Raw genomic sequence first — 22,474 nt, forward strand, 5'->3', positions numbered from 1 at the left:
GACAAGCTATGATTGCAAAAATGCAGACTCTTGACCACAGTAATACTTGGGAGTTGGTGCCCCTTCTCCCGGGCAAAAAGGCGGTTGGTTGTTAATGGGTGTATGCACTTAAATTGATCGGCTCAAAGCTCGGCTTATGGCAAAAGGTTACATTCAGGTTTATGCTCTTGATTATTGTGACACTTTCTCTCCTGTAGCCAAGATGACTACTATTTGCCTCTTCTTTGCCATGGCAGCCATTCGTCGCTGGCCATTTCATCAATTGGATATCAAGAATGCCTTCCTACATGGTGATCTTGAGGAAGAAGTTTATATGGAGCAACCTCCTGGTTTGTTGCTCAGGGGGAGTCTGGTATGGTATGCAAATTGCATCGATCTCTATATGGCCTCAAGCAATCCCCACGTGCTTGGTTTGGAAAGTTTAGCTCCATTGTTGAAAAATTTGGCCATTTTTCAAAAATTTGGATAAAATGCAATGAAGGAGACCATTCAGTTTTTTACTGTCATTCTTGTCTCGGGAAATGTGTTTACTTAATAGTATATGTTGATGATATTGTTATTACAGGAAATGATGTTATTTGAATATCTCAACTAAAAGAGTACTTGTGTAGACATTTTCAAACCAAGGATCTTGGAAGTCTCAAATACTTCTTAGGCATTGAAGTAGCGCAATCAAAAGATGGAGTTATAATCTCCCAAAGGAAGTATGCTCTTGATATATTACAAGAAACAGGCATGATTGATTGCAGACCGGTAGACAGTCCCATGGACCCAAACCAGAAATTAAGAACAGAAGAAGGTGAATTATTCTACAATCCAGAGAGGTATAGGAGGTTGGTTGGAAAACTGATTTATCTCACTATTACAAGGCCAGATCTATCCTTTGCAGTTAGAGTGGTTAGTCAGTTCATGCAGGCTCCATGTGTTGACTATTGAAATGCTCTCATTCGCATTCTAAGGTATGTAAAGAAGGCTCCTGAGCAAGGATTGTTATATGAAGATAAAGGAAGCATTCAGGTCTTTCAGTATTGTGATGCAGATTGGGCAGGTTTGCTTATTGATAGACGGTCTACTATAGGATATTGTGTTAGTCTGGGAGAAAACATTATTTCATGGAAAAGTAAGAAACAAAATCTAGTAGCTCGATCAACAATTGAAGCCGAGTATAGGGCAATGGCGCCACTAACATGTGAACTTATATGGGTGAAACAATTCTTTCAAAAGCTTAAATTCTGTGACATCCATACTATGAAGATGTATTGCGACAATCAAACTGCTCTCCACATTGCATCAAATCCAGTGTTTCACGAGAGGACTAAACCTATAGAAATTGATTGTTATTTTGTTCGTGAAAAGTTGTTGACTAAAGAAATATGTACTAAGTTTATTGGGTCAAACGATCAACTCACAGTTTATTTATTCCAAGCTTGGTACATACAATTTGTATGTTCCAGCTTGAGGGGGAGTGTTAGGATCTTTATCCTATTTATTCTCATTATATTGTGTTAAGGGTTATCCTATTTATCATGATTATATCGTGTTTAGAGTTAACCTATTTATCATGTACTCTTGTATCAATTTATTTTATTAAATAGAAAATTATGAGAGGGATCAATCAAGCCCTCTAGAATTATTTTATAGTATAATTCTTAAGTTAGGAAGACAATCAAAACGTGTTGCTGGGAACTCCAAACGCTGGCACTGGCGCGAGAGGCCGTCGTTGGGCACGAGGCAGGAACGTTGGGCGACGGTCATTCGAGAAGCAGGCTAGGGTGCTCTCTAGAAGTCTGCACTAAGCGACGTTTGATGCAGTTGAGCGGGATCACCCTAAGCATGGATCAAAGTTCGTTGAGAGTTGTTGACGTTCCCATTTCCAAAGTAACGTGATCGGCCCTTCTCTTGTCATGGAGTCTTCTCAACCTTCTTGAACCCTTTGATCCATGTTCCTAGTGATGGATCCATTGTTTGGACCCAATTCATCATTATCTCTAATCGATGTTAGACTTCCAACACACTCTCCTCATGCCGAGATATATACATCTTGAGCGTGAGACTTGACATTAATGGATGGTTTGATAGCAGGTGGAACAATATGTCCAACAAACAAGAAATTTCACTAAGATAGGCTCTAACAATTACTTTAATACCATATTGAACATAATGAAAAATAGGTTTGGGATTAATCTCTCTAACAAAGGTCTTTTTATATCAATTTTGTTGGCAATATCTCATGCAAAACACTTTCTATCTAGTAAATTAATTGGTACAGACACTGTTTCTGTACAATCCAGGATACTTCTTCCCTGCATGAATCCTCTTTGTTGAGAAGAAATCAGTTTATCAGTGATCTTGACCAACCATATGTTATAATCTCTGAAATGGTTTTATATTTAAACTTTGCTAGTGCAATAGGTATGAATTTACCAATCTCATTGGCACTAGGTTCCTTAGCAATCAATGGTTTGAGTTACAATTTTGCAACATCCACCCTTATTCAATGATCTGCATGACATTATCATCAGGTTGGATTACATCCCAATATGATTAAAGACACCATAAATCCGTCAGGCCCTTTGAACTTGTTGGGCAAAGATTAAACATAGCTTCCTTAACATCTGACATAGAAGGCATTTGAACTAGCACCATGTTATCAACTGCATACACCGTCTTAGGAATCACCTCACTGATAATAGGACTTGAAGGACTGGAACAGTCATTGTCACAAAATATTCTTAAAATGCTCCATCACATTCTCTTCCATTTCTAATTTATCAGAGATCAATGTTGAATCATGCTTGAGAAAGAAATTCTATTAACAGAATTTCAAATAGAAGATTTGTTATGAAAAAACTTGGTATTCCTCTCTCCTTTCTACAATTTAAGTCTACATCTTTTCTTTCCAAAACACCTCCTGATACATTAAGGCATTATTCAAATATGTTGTCCTTATCAATTAGTGCTTTCCTCATATTCTTTTATCTTATTAATTTCCAATTTTATAGTTTGTACCTTTAGGAGAGCCAGTTCCTCCTTTTCATGTACCTTTATTCTACATTCCAATTCGGATTTTGACTTTCTTGAGTTTTTGGTTTAGTGTATATATAGGACAACCACTCCAGGTAGTATTCGACGCCAATTTATAATTCTTCTTTAATGGCTTAAGTATTTTTTGTCCAACTTAAATAAGGTTCTTGTATATGCCACAACTATAATGAAAATTATCTATGGAGCTTTTCAGAGGAAGTAAGGCTTGCACTTATGGACATATCCCCTACCTGACATCTTTTTAATACCAACTGGCTTTAAGTTGTTTTGTGTGTATGATTTCAGGATCTTCTATTTTTGGCTTGCAGTCATCCTGAAAATAGAAGCAGTCTGATAAGCATGGAAGAATGGCCTGAGTGGATTCTTGAAATTCTGATCTCGAATTACGAGGTAATAATATTAATAAAAACCAAAGTTCTAATCCTATCTTTTTCTCTATTTATGGTTTTTCTTCATTTATCTCTTATATTTGTCTTACCAACACAATAAATTCATGCCATTTTCTTGTGCAATACACATTTGTAAGGTTGTTGGGAAGACTCTTTAACTGTTCAACTTGTGCACTTCTGTTTGACAGGTTGATTCTGGTAAATTATCTCATTCAACGACCATTGGAGATGGAGACATAGAAGACCTTATACATAATTTCCTTAGTATCATGCTAGAGCACTCAATGCGCCAAAAGGATGGATGGAAGGTTGATATTTGTTAGAATTGTTCACTTCTTTCATGTCTTCACCTTATTGATGTTACTGCCAACTGTTGCCCAGTTTTCTCTTTGAGTATGCTTCTGTTGACAGCATCCTGGTCGGACTTAATGTTTACGTGTTTCCAATATCTTTATTAATCTTTTATTTCATTGGATGGTGTTATAAATTTTCAACATCAAATATTAGACATTTCTTGTGGTTGCAATAAATGTGCAAATCCTTTCGATTCCAAGAGGCTTATTTGGGATTTTAGATATACACACTACTTCTTTAACTTTTTATCTTCATGGTAAAGGAAGAAATTTCATTCAAGTGAAGAGAAAAATACAAGCGGGGGATAATTTCTTCTAAATAAAGAAATCAAATGAATATTGGAGGTCAGAGGTTGAAAAATGTGACAGAGCTTCTATTTGATAGCTCATATCTTGTCCTTGTGGTCTAGTGAGAATGTTTTGGATGTTTTCTAAACCAGTTCTTTTTGAGCAATGAATTATCTATTGAAGTATTGAAATTTCATTGTAAGACTGCTAATATTTTATTTTGTTATCGCATAATTGTAGTCATCCCTAGGGAGTAAACTTTTGTCCTTGACCTGGAATTTCAATATAGTGGGACTTATTAGTGTGTTTGGAACACTATCTGGTTCAACTAAATGGCAATCGATCTCCTCCCTTCCTTCTATGTTTTTAACTTTGGAAAGTGGGCTCTCCCATTTACAAGGCTCCAAATAGATCACCATGCACAGCCTTAGTCATCACAAAATATCAGTCATCCGGAATTTCCCTTTTATTATATGTATTTGTTTGCTTGCATGATTTCTGGTTTTGTCAGAGTAATTCAGACTGCCCAGTGCTGTTCATTTTGTCCAGGATATTGAAGCAACAATTCATTGTTCAGAATGGCTTTCTATGGTTGGTGGATCTAGCACAGGAGAACAACGAGTAAGGTAAGTTTGCGTGTCCATTATGAGCTCAAGTGATTACTTCTCAAGTTCTTCGATAATGTGATTTGACTGTTACTGAACTTGAGTTTTATTCTATTTCATTTTATTTCGATGTTGTTTGTCATTATTTTCAAGCTAAACATTTAACTGTTTTTTAGTTTGAAAATATATATTCAATATAAAACCATTCATTAGGCTGTATGTGTATGTAACAGTGCAATCCTTTAAGGGAGTTGGTAACTAACGTGGCATTAAAGCCTTTTAACCAAATTTTTAGAAGTTCAATCCTCTTCCCATTCTAATTCAGCATAAATTTCGGCACAATGTAGGGTGAACCTGCTTTCTCTATGCACAAGCCCAAATGGCTCTAGAGTGAGTGGGTGGTATGTTGGATATTCTTAAATTTTTGCGTTTAGATTTAACTCAACCCTTCAATGTGGTTCAAGGGGTGAGAGGTGCCTCCCCTTCAGTCACTCCAACATCTCAATCAATGTGATTTTGAATTTTCCCCATTAGTTATGCAACCAATCACAAGTTTTTTCCTCACAGTTAATGGTTTTAGTAAAGTTGGTCCTTGACATCACACTTATGACATCGTAACAAATTTGGAAGATACCTCTTTTCTACAAGTTCTGTGAAGTATTATGTTTGGAAATTATCATGTCACCATGTTTCAATTTTAAATGCTACTGGCTCATATTTTCCAGTGGTGTTTGGTACCAGGATTTGATAAATTTTAAATTTGTATAAAAGTTGCTAAGACTTGATGAATTATGATGAAACAATGGGGATATAGATTGCACATTGGTTGACTAGGAATCGAATTGCGTTAGAAACTAAGAAATTGATCTATAGAGTGATCATTCTAATCTAGGTTTGTAGAAAAGATTATTGAGGGTTTTGAGGAGTTTTACAATCTCCTTCTATACTATCATATTATTCCCTAGTATTGATTGAATGTTTAAAGTGGCAGTTTACAGTTACTTGTTTCATGTCATTTATCTAATATTCATGTCTGGGTTAATTTCTGTCTTTAAGACGTGAAGAAGCATTACCTATTTTTAAGAGGAAACTCCTAGGAGGCTTGCTGGATTTTGCTGCAAGGGAATTGCAGGTTCAGGTATATATTTATTTTCTATTCTTTTTGATTTTCCTATGAAGGGTTTTGTACATTAAACGCCTTGGCTTGATATGTTATTCATTCTTATATTCTTTTGCCTCCAGTTATTTAAGGTTTTAAATGTGTATGCACACTTAATAAACAAATCCCTCTTATGCATAAGCACAAATTGATATTAAAACCGTGTTTATCAGAATATATTAGAATAAAAGAAAATAAGAGGTATTCTTTTATCTCTCTGTATCTTTCTGTTATATTTTCTCTCTCTGGTTTTTTATTTCCTACTGTCCCTTTTGTTGAATCAGTTTTGGGTTATTGGGTCTTTTTGCTTTCAAGGGTAGCTTCTATAAAGGCTCCTATGTATTCAGATTTATATAGAATAAAAGTAATAAAAAGTTTCACATCAGTTTCTGATATAGAAACTGGATCAGAAACTTAAGAAAGATGAAGTTTACTGAGATCAGAAAGACAAAGAATGTATATTTCCTTCAATATAAGCTGTTACTGAAAGAACACAGTCTCCTCCCAACATACATTTTTCTTGCCCTTCCTCTAGACCCACCCAAAATGTATTTATAAAAACCTTTCTTATTCTTAACTAACTTTGCTGAGATGGTAACTAGCTCCTAACCACTTGAAACTTGTTTTTGCTATGGCGGTGAAGAAAAAACATAAATAATGACTACACACATCTTTTACTTAATGCAGACTCAAATTATTGCTGCGGCTGCAGCTGGTGTTGCGGCTGGGGGTTTGTCGCCAAGAGAAGCTAAGACTGAAGCTGATAATGCTGCTCAGTTGTCTGTGGCTTTAGTGGAGAATGCCATTGTGATTCTTATGCTTGTTGAAGATCATTTACGACTACAAAGCAAACAATCCTCTTCTACACATGCTGCAGATGCTTCACCTTCTCCAATTTCTACCGAGTATCAAAACAGTAGTAGCCGAATTTCATTGTCGACTATTGAAGAGTCATTAGAAACTAGTGACTCTGAGGGAGTTGCCCTAGATGTATGCATAAGTAATTTAAAACTACACTTGCATGCATGTTAGAAATAAATACTGATGAGTAGTTTTTATTATATAGATCCACAATACTGTTTCTGTCATTCCTACAAAATCCTTTCCTTGGTGATCTGACTGTGTCATTTTCTCCAAATACTTTTATGATATAAACCAAAGTATTATTTTTCCATACCTTCTTTGCTTTCTTCTTATTTCTAACTTCATTGTGCATTCTTCAGCATTAAGAAAATATGGATAGATTATTTCTTTTATTTCCTTACTATTCCTTTTATTTTCCTTGCTATTCCTTTTATTAGCACTCATGTTACTTTGAAAGTGTAGTTCTCCACGTTTTCATTTATTTTTGTATTGGTGAAACTAATGCTTTCATGATAATTTTAGGTCCTTTCATCCATGGCTGACGAAAGTGGCCAGATCCCATCCTCAGTGATGGAGAGGCTTGCTGCAGCTGCAGCAGCTGAGCCTTATGGATCTGTTTCTTGTGCTTTTGTGTCATATGGGTCTTGTGCTAAGGATTTAGCAGATGGATGGAAATACAGGAGCCGGTTGTGGTATGGTGTCAACCTTTCTGCAAATCCAGCTGTATTTGGTGGCGGTGGGAGTGGATGGGATTTTTGGAAGTCTGCTCTGGAGAAAGATGCAAACGGAAAGTGGATTGAGCTTCCCTTGGTGAAAAAGTCTGTGGCAATGCTCCAAGCCTTATTGCTGGATGAGTCTGGGCTTGGTGGTGGGCTTGGTATAGGTGGGGGATCAGGTACAGGAATGGGAGGGATGGCTGCATTGTACCAGCTACTAGACAGTGACCAGCCTTTTTTGTGCATGCTTCGAATGGTTCTTCTGTCGATGAGAGAAGACGATGATGGTGAAGATCGCATGCTCATGAGAAATACAAGTTTTGATGATTTAGTATCTGAAGGAAGAAAGCCACGGTCGGCACTGTTGTGGAGGTAAAACAAACCTATTCAATTTTCACGTATATATGTAGTTCATATTTTTTATCCATAAATGATCAGTGGCAATTGAACTGTTAGAGCACATACTGAACATACACACAAAAACAGAATAAAAGGGGTAGAAAGACAGAGAGACCAAGATATGGGTTCTGACTTTGAAATGTTATTTTTCACACATAAAACAATATAGAATTCCTATTTATAGTATTGTAAGAAGCAGTTAGTTAAAAGCCCACGAACTACCTGCCTAACATACAACACTAACTGAATTATCTACAACACTCCCCTTAGTTCAAATTAGGCTTCATTAAAATATCATCCACATGTTTATTTCCACTGCAAAAGTTTTTAACTCTAGGCAGTGTTATCAAATGGTGGTTATGGCAGTACCATAATGGTACAGCATAGCAGTTTTTCCAGTCATCGATATCTAGGGGTGGATAAAATGAACTTTACTGATTTAGAATGTTAAAAACTGTAATAAACCAAAAAATAGTTTGCCTGAACTCTGAACTATCTTTTGTTCTGTTAGAATTATTGTTAGAATGATTAGTGTGAGTTGTGTGTGTGCTGTCAAGTATGAGCTGTGTGTGTGAGTTGTGTTCCAACCAAAGTGAGTTGGAAAGGAAATGGGTAGTTACTTTCTTTCCATAAATGTAATGCTAATGTAAGAGGAGAGGCAAGCCCTCTCATTCAATAATATGTTTCTATGATTTCTATGTTCATTCAATATGTTCTTCTAAACTACACTGCTCTAAATTGTACTGAACTCCATGTTTTTTTTACTATAATAAATGTGCTTTGCATTTTTTTAATATTATTATATGACTATTTTTATATTATTCTATTCCTATTTCACATCCCCAGATTACATTTTCTAGATGAATAATATATTTTAATGTTAAATACTTGATTTATAGATATTTTAATTTAGATAACATTTAGCAAAGAAATAGCTTATTTTTAATAATCAATTAGCTTATTTTTAAAAGACATCACTAATGGAATGAATCTAAGACATACATGCTATCAAATGTCTATACTTCGTACAGAAATCCGAATAATCTTAAATAGGCCACCTTGCTCCTCAATGATGTTGTTCATTGGTACTAAAGTATTAATTTGATTATATTTTTTATTTATTTGCAAGCCCTGATACTCTCAATCTTTTCACCTTCTCATGAACCCGATTTCGGTTTGCTTTTATATAGAGCAATGAATATATAAAAAAAATGAAACTTGAAACTTTCCAATTAGTTTATAAAAAATGAAACTTAAAACTATCTAATTTGATATTATTTATTTTTGTGTATAGTAAGAAGTATCACGTGTACATAAATATGTAAATATAATTTTTTTATAATGAACCTATTATTCTAATTTTGGTTAGAGAAAATAATCTATATCTACGAGAGTGATAATAAATACAAAAGTAGGCAAAAAGTTTTCAAGTGAAATAAAATTGTGCTGAAAAATGTTATAGAGATTTAGTTAATGAGCATATTTAACTGAGTGTTTCATCAACAAAGTGGTTTTAAGTAAATGAGAAATTAACTAAATTGCATCTTCAGAGGTTCAGTTTTTTAAAACTGAATTATAAAATGGTTTAATTCAGTTTTTATTGTAAATAGTTCAGTATTTTTAGTATAATATGGTATAGTTATTTGACAGTCCAATTCAGTTTGGTATAGTTATTTGACAGTCCAATTCAGTTTAGTTAATTCTACACACCCCTATTGCGACCCCTAAATAGAACTTTATACGTTTTTTTCTTTACATCTATTTGAAACATTATACTATAGTTTGTAAAACAGTCTTCCTAATTGAATTTCCCAATTTTTCTTTATTTCTTATGATCTAGCCTATGATTAACATCATCCTAAAATAACTGAGCTGATAGTATTGAAGGGTTTATATTGCTTATTTATTTATTTGTAATTTGAACAGTGTTCTCTCACCTGTTCTCAACATGCCAATTTCTGATTCTAAGAGGCAAAGAGTTTTGGTAGCTTGTTGTGTGCTTTATTCTGAGGTTCGTATTATCATCCTCACCATTTTCATTCTTACTTTTGCTGTGCACAACATGTGTCATTTGTCTTTCTTTTGTGCACAACATGTGTCATTTGTCTTTCTTTTGTGCACAACTATTGTAGTTACTATAGTACAACATCTGCCAGGTATACCATGCTGTTAGCAGAGATCAAAAGCCTCTTCGTAAACAGTACCTTGAAGCTATTTTACCACCATTTGTTGCTGTATTAAGGAGGTGGCGTCCTGTTTTAGCTGCCATTCATGAGCTTGCTACTGGTGATGGCTTGAATCCTCTTATTGCAGATGACCGTGCATTAGCGGCTGATTCCTTACCAATTGAGGTACTTTGCTACACATCTGTTTTTGAATATATATTGAGGTATGCTGCATATGATTGATCTTGATTAGGTGCCAGCTTAGTTGGAACTGAAATCAACATAGTGATGCTTTTGCTTCCTTATTTTTCATTTAAAAAAGAAGCATATGGATATGCATAAACTCATAATGTGCTTGTAACTTGTTTGGTACCCTTTCCAATGCATGATAGACTATTTACTACTTTTTATGTGCTTGCATTATATTATCTGTTAGGCCCTGTGAGTCTACTATAGGAAGAAAAGCCCATAAAACTTTAATTAGGCTTTCCTTAGAAGGTTATTAGAAGTTAGTGAGTCGGCAGTTAGAGAGAAAGGCATATAAATAATCTTTTGACTGGAACGTAAAGGAGGGAATTATGTTAATTGTTGACTGGGGTATTTTCCATGTGTAGAAGGAGAGTGCTCCTTGGTGTTTTCAACACCATTCTTTTCTTGAATAAAAGTAGCAGGATAATAGGGTGATTTATTAGTGAGTATGACCAAAGAGGTATTACCAGAAATGTGGTTAGAAGCACCTGAGTCAATTACCCATGAATTTTGACCTTCGATAGATTGAGAAATGCAGGTTGTTGATGTACTGGGAGATTGAGATGGTTGTGCCAGTCCGTTAGACTTTAACCTTAAATACTCTTGATATTGATCCTCATAAAACATAGAAGTGGAAGTTTCAGTCTTCTAAATATTGGCAGTTTTGGAAGGGAAACCATGTAACGAGTAGCAATTCTCTTGAGTATGACCCATCCTTTTACAGTATGTGCATTGACGACGTCCCTGACCTCCTTGTCCTCCTCCTCTAGTGCCACGTTCTCCTGTTCCTCGTGTGGCAACCATGACAGATGGTTCCACTAGTTCATGCGCTTCTTGAGTTTGAGGTACCGGACACGCAGAAGGCGAGTGGTCAATGTTTCCATGGAGGGGACCTCATGACTAGTTAGAAGTTGATCTCTAAGATGATCAAAATCGAGATGTAGTACACGAAGGATCAACACCGTGTAAAATTTGTCTAGTTTCTTTTTTATATCCTCTAATGGGCCCGCTTCCAAAAACATCCTGAGTTATTCGACAACAGATTGGGCTTCAGGAAGGATACCATATCATGGTCTGCCATTTTAAAATATGCAAGCTTGTTCGTTGTGTCATATAGACGTTGAATATCGTTTGCATAAATGCTTTGGGCTTTCTTCCAAAAGGAGTGACAAGTTTTGAAAGCCCTCAAAGATACAAGAAGTTTGGGTTCACTGATTGCCATAACAGGGCACACAACTAGAAATCTGCTTTTTTCCACTGATCAGCTTTTTTAGTAGGCACATGGCTTCCATCTCGCTCAAGGTGGTCATAATGCCCTTGGCCAAGGAACCACATTTCACGCAGAAGGCTAGTGGTCAATGTTTCCATGGAGGGGACCTCATGACTAGTTGGAAGTTGATCTCTAAGATGATCAAAATCGAGATGTAGGGCACGAAGGATCAACACCGTGTAAAATTTGTCTAGTTTCTTTTTGATATCCTCTAATGGGTCCGCTTCCAAAAACATCCTGAGTTCTTCGACAGCAGATTGGGCTTCAGGAAGGATACCATATCATGGTCTGCCATTTTAGAAGATGCAAGCTTGTTCGTAGTGTCATAGAGACGTTGAATATCGTTGGCATAAATGCTTTGGGCTTTCTTCCAAAAGGAGTGACAAGTTTTGAAAGCCCTCAAAGATACAAGAAGTTTGGGTTCACTAATTGCCATAAAAGGGCACACAACTAGAAATATGCTTTTTTCCACTGGTCAGCTTAAGGTGGCTTCCATCTCGCTTAAGGTGGTCATAATGCCCTTGGCCAAGGAACCACATTTCAACAGTAGTAGACCATGATAGATAATTTTTTCCATTTAGCTTCTTGGAGGTAATTGATGGACTTTCGGAGAAGGAAAGAGTATTGCCAGACGCCGGTTCTGAAGAAGACGAATAGTACCAGCGAGGAACAAGAAAACCCTAAGGGTTTAGACGAACGGAACTGTGACAGCCATGGACGACGATGGCCGGCGAAGGTGGCCGGTGACAGACGACGGTGGCGGCGGCGGACGGTGGCGGGTGGCGGATGATGGCGGGCGACGACGGACTGTGGTGGCAGACAGATATTACGAGACAGAAACCAAAGCGGGATCGACCCACTCTGATACCAACTTGAGAATTAAACTGTAAAATAATTCTAGAGGGCTTGATTGATCCCTCTCATAATCTTTTATTTATAAGAATAAATTGATACAAAAGTACATGATAAATAGGGTAACCCTAGACACAATATAATCATGATAAATAGGGTAATACTAGATACAATATAATCATGATAAAATAGGATAAATATCCTAACAGTAACTTTAGTGGTCAGGTACCAGCTTATCATCTGGCCCATCATCAATGAATAAATGATTTCAATCAGTTTGAACTGAATTTTATTCAATGGTTAATGTAACTTTATTTCGTTTTGCATAAACCATTCTATCTCTGAATTGTATCATATTTGGAGTATCTTAGACAATCTCAGATTATCTTGTTTCTTTATTGTGTTTTATTTCTTTAGTAATGCATAAAATAATACTCAAGGAGTTATTATACAAAGTCTGTAGTCTCCAATGTCCTCCCTCAAGACCTAAAACCCTATATTTTCAACAATATAAATAATGCGTAGATTCACACACATTTGGTTTCCCATTAAGTTCTTATGTTTGATTTTGTCTCACTGATTTTAGGCTCAAAATTTTAGAAAATATAATTGTGGTCAAATCCTCAGTTACATGGTGCTTTTTTTTTGGGGTCAAATTGAATCCTAGACCTAATGTTTTCATTGAAGGTACCATGAAAAGGTATTTTAATTCATTAAAATGTTAAAAGCAAAAGAAATCAATGTATACAAAAGTGAGGATTTGACCAAAATTAAAGATTTTCTAAAATTACGATGTATGAGACTAAAATTGAAGGGGAAAAGGAATTAGGGGACCAAAATTACGATTTAGCCTATTTTTCTACTTTATGGTTTTTTAATGGTGCCACCAACCTTAGATAAAAAGGGGTTTTTGTTACTTGAGATAAATGCAAAACCATTACATTTGTATGTTCTTTAGTTTTTGTTTCTTGGCTTTGTTTGTTGTCTGGTTGCTTATTTGTCACTACAATAATGATAGCTAAAACATTCATTATGATGCTAATTTTGTATTCATTGAGATATGCATTCAGTGACTAGTATTTGTTTCAGGCTGCTCTTGCTATGATATCTCCTGCTTGGGCAGCTGCTTTTGCATCTCCACCTGCTTCAATGGCAATGGCTATGGTTGCGGCAGGTACTTCGGGTGGTGAAAGCCATCCTCCTACAGCAACTTCCCATCTTAAGCGTGATACTTCATTGATGGAACGAAAACAGACTAAACTCCATACATTTTCAAGCTTTCAAAAACCTTTGGAAGCCACGAATAAAACATCACCCCTACCAAAGGACAAAGCCTCTGCAAAAGCTGCTGCTTTGGCAGCTGCTCGTGATCTTGAGAGATTTTCTAGAATTGGTTCTGGAAGAGGTCTTAGTGCTGTTGCAATGGCCACAGCTGCACAGCGAAGAAATGCTAGTGATATGGAGCGGGTAAAGAGATGGAATATTTCTGAAGCAATGGGAGTTGCCTGGATGGAATGTTTGCACCCTGTTGATACAAAGTCAGTATATGGGAAAGACTTCAATGCCTTTTCATATAAATACATTGCCGTGCTTGTTGCCAGTTTTGCCCTAGCAAGGAACATGCAACGGTCTGAGGTTTGTTTGCTAATTGTTTATTTGAAGTTCAGATTATGGAGAAACCACATGTTAACTCTTTCTTGGTTTCCAGATTGACAGGCGTACCTACGTAGATGTAATTGGTCGACATCGAATCAGTACAGGAGTCCGTGCATGGCGCAAACTTATTCACCAGTTAATAGAAATGAAAAGTCTTTTTGGGCCTTTTGCAGATCATTTATACAGTCCACCTTGTGTATGTTATGATACTATTCTTCACATTGTCATTACCAAACTCATTTTTTATAGCATCTCATCTCTTTCTACCATGAATTCTCTTTTTGGGAGGACAAAGTGACTATGAAACATGCTTCGTGTTTCTTGTTGTTTGTTCCTGTGACAATCAGAAAACCTTGGGAACAAATTATATCTTTTTTTTTTGTAATGTGATGCTGACATATAAATGGCAGACTTTGGGTTTCAAAGAATTTGACTATTTCTTTAATGTTATCCTTTTTTTTCTTTCTATTTTCTTGTTAGGCCTTAATTGGAGGTTATACTATCGGGCCTACTTGCACTATTTTCTAGTAAAGCTATGTGAAATAGCAAAATTTTTGTGTTTATTTCATTATACTAATTATTATAAATTCTCTAGGTTTTCTGGAAGCTAGATCTAATGGAAGGTTCTTCAAGGATGAGAAGATGTTTGAGGAGGAATTACCATGGCTCTGATCATTTAGGTTCTGCTGCAAATTATGAGGATTATTTTGGGGAGAAAAATGACCAGCACACTCCTATTTTGTCAGCAGAAGCAATCTCATTGGAGACAGTCAATGAAGATGAAGAACAGGTGGAAACTGACAACCTGAATACTAGGGTCAGTGATGATGATAAAGGAGACAATCAGACTAGACTGTCTGAAATGACTGATCAAGCTGTTCAGGCATCTCTAGAGTCTGGTGCTACTCAACATGCAAGTGATGAAGAACTTGTGCAGAGTTCTTCAGCCATTGCACCTGGGTATGTACCTAGTGAACTTGATGAAAGAATTGTTCTTGAGCTACCTTCATCAATGGTCCGACCACTAAAGGTCATTCGGGGAACCTTTCAAGTAAGTTTTATGGGCCTTATTTAATATAATCTTATTAAATATCTATTTAGTTAAAAATGTGGATATCCTTTGATACTGAAATTATCCTGATGAAATTGCTTTTGCAGGATCGTAGATTTTTTGTACCATATTTATATCCCCAAAATTACCAAAAAATAGAACAAGTGGTGCATAAATAGAACTCCTCTAATATGGAACACTTACAAAAATAGTCATGACCCTTCCTTTTGCCTCATTTTCTTGTTTCCTTGGCAATGCTGTCATTCTACTCCCAGCTATGTTTCTGGCACAAATTACAGGGTGGATTTGAAGATTTGGATTTTCTGCAATGTAGAATCCTTTGGGCCATAATACATTTTAATTGGTCATATATCAATATAATTAAGCTCCCCATTGTGCTTGGTAGGAATTTTGTGCTCACAAATAACCTCTGCCTTTCCCCATTTTCGTCACCTAACTTGAATCCTATCATGTGTGTGACATCTTTATTAATCTACCCTCATTTTGTAATATTGACACTAGATACTTAAATTTAGAATCTTGTGGCATGGCTCTCCAGTTTTATCCCCAGAGTCATTTTCTTCTTGTTTCGTGCTGAAATTGCAATGCTTTATGCTTGTTTCACTTCTGCTCAGCCAAAAATACCTTTGTTCCCATTTTCTGCCCCTTTTTTATGACAGAAAGGTAGGCATGCAAGAGCATCACTATATAGCTTACGATCCCAACTAGAACCTATGTTGGTACCCCCATGCTCATCAATCATTTGCAACATACCAAAATCATTTGGTATCAGTTTTTGTCCTAGAAGCTCTAAAGTTTAAAGTTAACAGGTTCCTTTTATTTCTCAGTTAAACTGAATCATTTACACAAATAATAGTTCTCCAATTATTCTTCAATATGGTTCAGATAACTTGATTTCCTTTCCATATTTTTGAAAAGCTTATATATCTCACATTCCTTATTCTCTATCCCAATTCCCAACTTCTCAAAAGCTTTGGATCATGCCTCACACAGTCGTCCTAGTCTTATTTATGTCTTTCTTATTCTCCGTCCTCCCTTGTTTATTTTATGGAGCATGGTCGTTCTCTCCTCGAGTGCGGAAAATTATACTTTAAATCAAATAGATTTACAAAGATCACTATTATAGATGATACTATCTCGCAAAAATGTAATTGAATTCTTCACAAGTAAATAAGTTTAAAATAAAGAAAAATGGTATATCAAATAAGATTTTAAATTAGTTTTTGAAACATTATTTTAGAAAAAATTCTTTAGAATATTTTAGAACAAATTCATTAGCATAATTTCAGTGACTTCCTTGTCTAATGTAGGTAATAACACTCATGTAACGCATTATTCTCTTATTGTAGGTAACCAATAAGAGGATAAATTTTATAGTTGATAACAGTGAGACTAGCACCACATTGGATGGTTCTAATTCCAATGTTGAGGCAGGGAAACAAGAAAAAGATCGCAGCTGGCTAATGTCATCTCTTCATCAAATTTATAGTCGGAGGTGGGCTTATTTTGTAGACCATACTATTTTCTATTCATTCTGTTGCCGTTTAGTATTTTGTCATTTCAAGTACAGTGTGTCTTGAGTTCAGTAATTAAGACAATTAGCATACTTGTTGATTAATTAGAGGTTGGGTAGCAAAGAAATAAATAGAGGTCTTACAAAGCAATTTAGGCTTAATTCAATCTTAGAAAATTAGCTTCTCAAGTGAGGATTGTACTCACTTATATGTTGTATTGTGACACAATCTCTACTTGATGTGGGACTTAACTTTTCCCAATACACCCTCTCACTTATAACACTATTGGGCTTGAAATGTAGATGATATAGTGTTAGTGGCCCTTCTAATAGATTTAGGATAAACTTTGATATCATCTTACAAATTGTTTAGGCCTAACACAACCTTACTAAATCTGCTTGTAAGGTGATATTGTCCTCACTTATTTGAGATTTGAGTTTTTCTTAGTAATAAGAATGTGATGTTGGGAGATTCATTTATTTTTGTCATTCGAGAATTGTGTTTTTCTCCATGAAAGGAAAGTGAAAAGGGTACACACAGCCTATGACCTCTCTACATACAGCAAAAAACAGTGATTCATGTTATTATAAACCACATATGAATGTAGTATAAATTCATGTTCATTTTCTCTTAACCACTTTTGAGACTAAGCAGTGATATGTACATGTATTAATTACATGATGGTGATAATAGTATGAAACTATTAGCCACTTATGAAACAAACTCAGCTAATAATAGAATTTGTTCTGGGAGGGAGAAGGGAGGGAATTGGGATTGGGATCGGCCATTGTGGATCATGAACTAAATCTGATAACATAATAGAATTTGACGAAGATGATGAAAAGAATAATTAAAATATAGTAACTGACAGTTGTGTGACTGGAAAAGATATAGGCTGTATTATCAGAACATATAAATGACCAGAAGAAGTTACATAGCAGTTGAGATAGGTTATAGACAGTTACAGACCAATGTAACTGCCTATAATTGCAATAAATCTAGAAAATAAAATATACAAACACCCCTGTAAAATAGTTAAAACCAACTACAGAAAAATGTAACATTATAGATGAACAGATAACACTAATAGCTAACATTAGACATCTCAATATCCTCATGATAATATACACATTGATAATTGTATACAGTTAAGTTCATTTACTCTTAACCATTTGTGCAACAAGATTACCATATTTACATATGTAGTTGACCATGTGCCGGGGTGACATCAGGCATTGGTTCCTTATTTCCTTTTTATTTTTGAATTAAATTAAGTAATTTGTTTTTCTTTTTATTCCCATTTCTATGTTCCTTAGAGATGTTGAATTTGCACTTAGCCATTGATGCTTAATATTTGTCTATGAAGCTACAAGGGAATATCCTTTATTAGTTTAAGTTTGCTCCATAGTTGTTTGTAACTTAGTTTTCTTTTTCCAAGAATTGAATACTTTACTCTCTTGAGAGGTGAAGCATTGTGTTCTCTTTCTTGTTTATCTACATGAAGTTTTCTCATAGTTTTTATTATACATTTGCAGTATACATCCTTTTTTAAAACATGATTTTAGTGTTCTATATGTGTTAATTCCTGTTACAGATACCTCCTTAGAAGAAGTGCCCTGGAGTTATTTATGGTGGACCGGTCAAACTTCTTCTTCGATTTTGGGGTATTTCTTCTCAAATATACCTGTTTTTTTCCTTTAAATTTTAAGAAAAAGGAGTTGTTCCTTTAATTTTAGGTTGTGTACTTACAGGAATAAACTATAGTTATAACCATAAATCAAAGGTTCTGTTATTAAATTCACACACAACTATGACAAACTAAGAAGCTGTTCAAAACCTCAAGTCTCAACCATTAATTTCTATTCAATTGTTATAATTATACTTTATCATCTAAAGTACAACCTACGTTTAGAGGAGCTATATTCTATAAAAATATCATTTTGTTTTTGAGGTTATCTTAACACTGATATGATTCATAATATTTTACTTATGACTGTTGAATGCAGTACACTGTAATCCTTGTCTAAGACTCTCTTAAAAGCTTAGGCTTTTTACATTCTTGCAAGAGCCTTTTGATCTTGAATTGTGAACAATGCACACTGTTGGACCTTAACACCAAAATTTTATTTAATTTTGGAGAATGGATGTGAAAAGGATTGGACACTTGACCACTTGGTCTTGAAGGCTTTCATAATATATTAAAGATCAACTCTTCTAAAATTCTAAACTGCGGTGGAGGCTAAGCAATGGTTTAGTATGCCTAACATTTTCCTTTCTACTTCCCTATTCAGAATGGTGAAGGGCGAAGAAACGCATATCGCGCAATTGTTCAAGCAAGACCTCCACATTTAAACAATATATATTTGGCTACTCAGGTAATATCCTTTCTGTTGATTTTGTCTAAATTTTTCTGCATCTGAGTGTATGAAGTTGACGAAATAAATACAACTCATGCTGATATTTACTGCAATTTATATTTGTGATTATATATATATATATATATATATATATATATATATATATATATATATATATATATATATATATATATATATATATATATATATATATATATATATATATATATATATTTAGCATAGCGTTTGTTATATGCAGTCCAAGAATCTAAAGAAATTCCCTTCTTGTTCTAGAGGCCTGAACAACTTTTGAAGAGAATTCAACTCATGGAACGCTGGACTAGGTGGGAGGTAAGAGCCTTGATTCATTAATTAAAAGAATAATTTGCATTATAATTGGGTACTCATCCATTCGGTAAATGACTACATGACTTTTGTATTTCCTTTGTGCAGATCAGTAACTTTGAATATCTAATGCAACTCAATACTCTGGCTGGGCGAAGTTATAATGATATTACCCAGGTTACCTCCCCATCCCCTTTAATTTACTTCATTTAATTAATCTATTTAATCCTATTTTCATGATTTTCATTTATCATCATTACCAATTTTTGGCAGTATCCGGTTTTCCCCTGGATTCTTTCCGATTACAATTCAGAGAGCTTGGATTTGTCTAATTCCTCCTCTTATCGAGACCTTTCAAAGGTGTTCTATAATGAAATATATTTTTAGAAGCTATTGTAAGAGCATTTATAATGTGTTTTCATAGTTTATTTTTTATGTCATACAGCCTGTTGGTGCACTAAATCCTGATCGACTGAACAGATTTCAGGAGAGATATACTAGCTTTGATGATCCAGTCATTCCCAAATTCCATTACGGATCACATTACTCAAGTGCCGGAACAGTTTGTCCCTTTTTTTTTATATATTTCTAGTATCCTTATTGATCAAAATAAGTTGTTAGCATTGCTGGTATGCTCATTTAGTTCAATGTGGATAGTGTGATAAAAATATATTTTGTTAACTGAACACAGATCTAAAATTAAGATTGATTGTATTGTATTTTGTTGTGTTTGAGTTTTGTATGTCCAGGTATGCTGCTAGCATAGTTTCTGCAGCATACTAACATATTGAACAGAGAAATTATTCAGATGTTATGAATCTACCTTTAATTTTAACAGGCTGCTCTTAGCACCTATGATTTTAAAAGACAACTTTATAAACTATTATATTACTGGCCTTTTAATGAATTCGCATTCAGATAATTTGTAATCAATTGCTTTAGCGTTTTACATTCTGTATATGTAAAGTATGGCAGTGGGTTACTTATGATTTTATCAATATTGGTTGGCGATCTGTTGTTTGAGAAATAAGTGGTAGATGGGTACGAGTGTTTCATTAGGTTGAGGAATTGGAATTGGAAGCTGTTTAGGTTCTTTGAACAGTAGACTATGTCTTTTAGTAAATGGGATGATTTCAGTGAATCAATTACCGGGAGAACCAACCTTATAAATAGTTCATTGAACATTTCGTTTTAGTTAATGTGAGACTTAGGCACTCTGTTAGGTTCCTAGGTTTGAAACCTAATTAAAACAATCACTCACACACTCACAATCGAGAATTAACACTGTAAAAAAGAATGTTATATGTATTGATACTGAAAAAATGTACACAGATAGCGCTAATGGAGGCCTAATCCCCCTCTTAGCCCTAAAGGAGGCCTAATCCTCCTCTTCTTGCCAATGTCCAGACTTTACAAAAGCATACTCAAAAACCGTCCTCTCTGTCAGATCCCCCCTTGCCTTGTAAAGGCAACCCACTTCTAACTACCCAATAACAATTAATTCCTAAACTGTTTTCTCTCTCCTGCCCACCTATTACCCATTATAACCTATCATATTATATCCTATCACACTCAATGATACCCAAGTCTTCACAATGAGTTTTTAATGTTGACTTCCCAAAAGTTGCATGGCATGGAAAGCTTGAATGATATAGTAAACTAAAATGAGAAGAATCCCCTTATCTAAGATTTCCTAGGCACTACTATATTTTGCTTTTGATAGCAATTTGCAACCAAATTGGAAGCATTTTGCTGGAAAAAAAATATAAAATGCTCCTTATTAAAACTTTATTTTAATCATCATTGTTTCAACAATATAGTCGTATCCCATATATTTTTTCAATTCATTATCTCTGAAGAAATGAGCATCACATCCTCTTTAAAGCCCTAATTCTATGTAGAGTTAGACTTGCCAATAATATTTCAACTAGGACTGCAGAACATGTACAAAATTAAAATCCAAGTACTTTTACTGAAGTTGAGTAACAATTTAGTAAAGTCTAAGGGGTAGACTTATTGGCCCCAAAACAAAGAACAAAGTGAATATTTGAAAGAATACTATCTTCAAGCTTGTGTTTTCTTCTTATTTTGTTTTCTGCTTCATTGTTTCTTTTGCCTCATGAATTTAAGCCTCCGGTTTTGTGTGTTTTATAATCACTATGTCCTCTGATGCCTGATTTTACCCTTTTTTTTCTTAATACAGAAGCATTAGAAGTAATTACACAATATGTAAACTCGGTTGTCTTGCATGATTTTTTTTAGTTGCTGATTGTGGAGTATCTAATATTTATTATCTTTTACAGGTTTTGTATTATCTTGTGAGAGTTGAACCGTTCACTACCCTTGCAATCCAACTGCAAGGTGGAAAATTTGACCATGCAGATCGAATGTTTTCTGATATTTGTGCTACTTGGAATGGAGTTCTTGAGGACATGAGTGATGTAAAGGAATTGGTATGTATATACTTCTAAAACATGGTTGTTCTATATATTTTGGGAAAAACTTAAGTACTATATTGACTAGGGATAATACCAAAATACAGTTTGTGAGTGGAGGAAATCATCACCTTACATGCTTGTTTTGTTAGATTGAGTTAAACCTAAATTTACATTTTATGAATGTAGTTGTATTACTTAGGGACGGACCTTTGCTATGTGTTTTCAGTAGGAGGATGTTTTTATTAATTTTGAATGTTTATTATAGTTTTATTGGAATTATTATCACTGACAATTTTTTATTTCCACTTTTTAGGTTCCTGAGCTATTTTACCAATCTGAGGTGCTGACAAATGAAAATTCAATTGATTTTGGCACAACACAAACCGGAGGAAAACTTGGTATGTTTCAAATTATGTTTTCTGCTTCAGTTTTTTCCTTGTGTCAAAATGTCATTTGTGATATCATGGTTAATAACTGATTTTTTTTACCAGATACTGTAAAGCTTCCTGCTTGGGCTGAAAGTCCCGTTGATTTTATTCATAAGCACCGGAAGGCCCTAGAGAGTGAGTATGTATCTGCTCATTTGCACGAGTGGATTGACCTCATATTTGGGTAGGTTTTTAACTACGTTTTAATTTCACCCAAATGTTTGATGCTTTGCTCTGCTGCTTGTTTTCTTTTCTTTCCATTATCATAAGCTAGTTAATCCATTTTTTCCATACATATTCTAGTTTACAA

The 22,474-nt window shown here is 34.9% G+C and overlaps 1 protein-coding gene across 1 annotated transcript in view; it reads left to right on the forward strand.

Annotated features, from left to right (window-relative positions):
- Positions 1 to 22,474, forward strand: part of LOC108328806 (BEACH domain-containing protein C2) — a 55,326-nt gene that overhangs the window by 13,964 nt on the left and 18,888 nt on the right. Inside the window, exons 6-26 of the mRNA XM_017562695.2 lie at positions 3,331 to 3,435; positions 3,623 to 3,742; positions 4,625 to 4,701; positions 5,737 to 5,818; positions 6,527 to 6,829; positions 7,226 to 7,791; positions 9,745 to 9,829; positions 9,975 to 10,169; positions 13,444 to 13,989; positions 14,063 to 14,206; positions 14,606 to 15,061; positions 16,432 to 16,577; positions 18,191 to 18,260; positions 18,888 to 18,971; positions 19,248 to 19,304; positions 19,407 to 19,475; positions 19,572 to 19,658; positions 19,744 to 19,860; positions 21,602 to 21,751; positions 22,050 to 22,134; positions 22,228 to 22,348. Of these exons, the coding sequence (XP_017418184.1) occupies positions 3,331 to 3,435; positions 3,623 to 3,742; positions 4,625 to 4,701; positions 5,737 to 5,818; positions 6,527 to 6,829; positions 7,226 to 7,791; positions 9,745 to 9,829; positions 9,975 to 10,169; positions 13,444 to 13,989; positions 14,063 to 14,206; positions 14,606 to 15,061; positions 16,432 to 16,577; positions 18,191 to 18,260; positions 18,888 to 18,971; positions 19,248 to 19,304; positions 19,407 to 19,475; positions 19,572 to 19,658; positions 19,744 to 19,860; positions 21,602 to 21,751; positions 22,050 to 22,134; positions 22,228 to 22,348 (3,665 nt within the window). The remainder of the gene's footprint in view (positions 1 to 3,330; positions 3,436 to 3,622; positions 3,743 to 4,624; positions 4,702 to 5,736; positions 5,819 to 6,526; positions 6,830 to 7,225; positions 7,792 to 9,744; positions 9,830 to 9,974; positions 10,170 to 13,443; positions 13,990 to 14,062; positions 14,207 to 14,605; positions 15,062 to 16,431; positions 16,578 to 18,190; positions 18,261 to 18,887; positions 18,972 to 19,247; positions 19,305 to 19,406; positions 19,476 to 19,571; positions 19,659 to 19,743; positions 19,861 to 21,601; positions 21,752 to 22,049; positions 22,135 to 22,227; positions 22,349 to 22,474) is intronic.

Source organism: Vigna angularis, chromosome 2 (genome assembly GCF_016808095.1).
Source record: "Vigna angularis cultivar LongXiaoDou No.4 chromosome 2, ASM1680809v1, whole genome shotgun sequence".
NCBI lineage: Eukaryota > Viridiplantae > Streptophyta > Magnoliopsida > Fabales > Fabaceae > Vigna > Vigna angularis.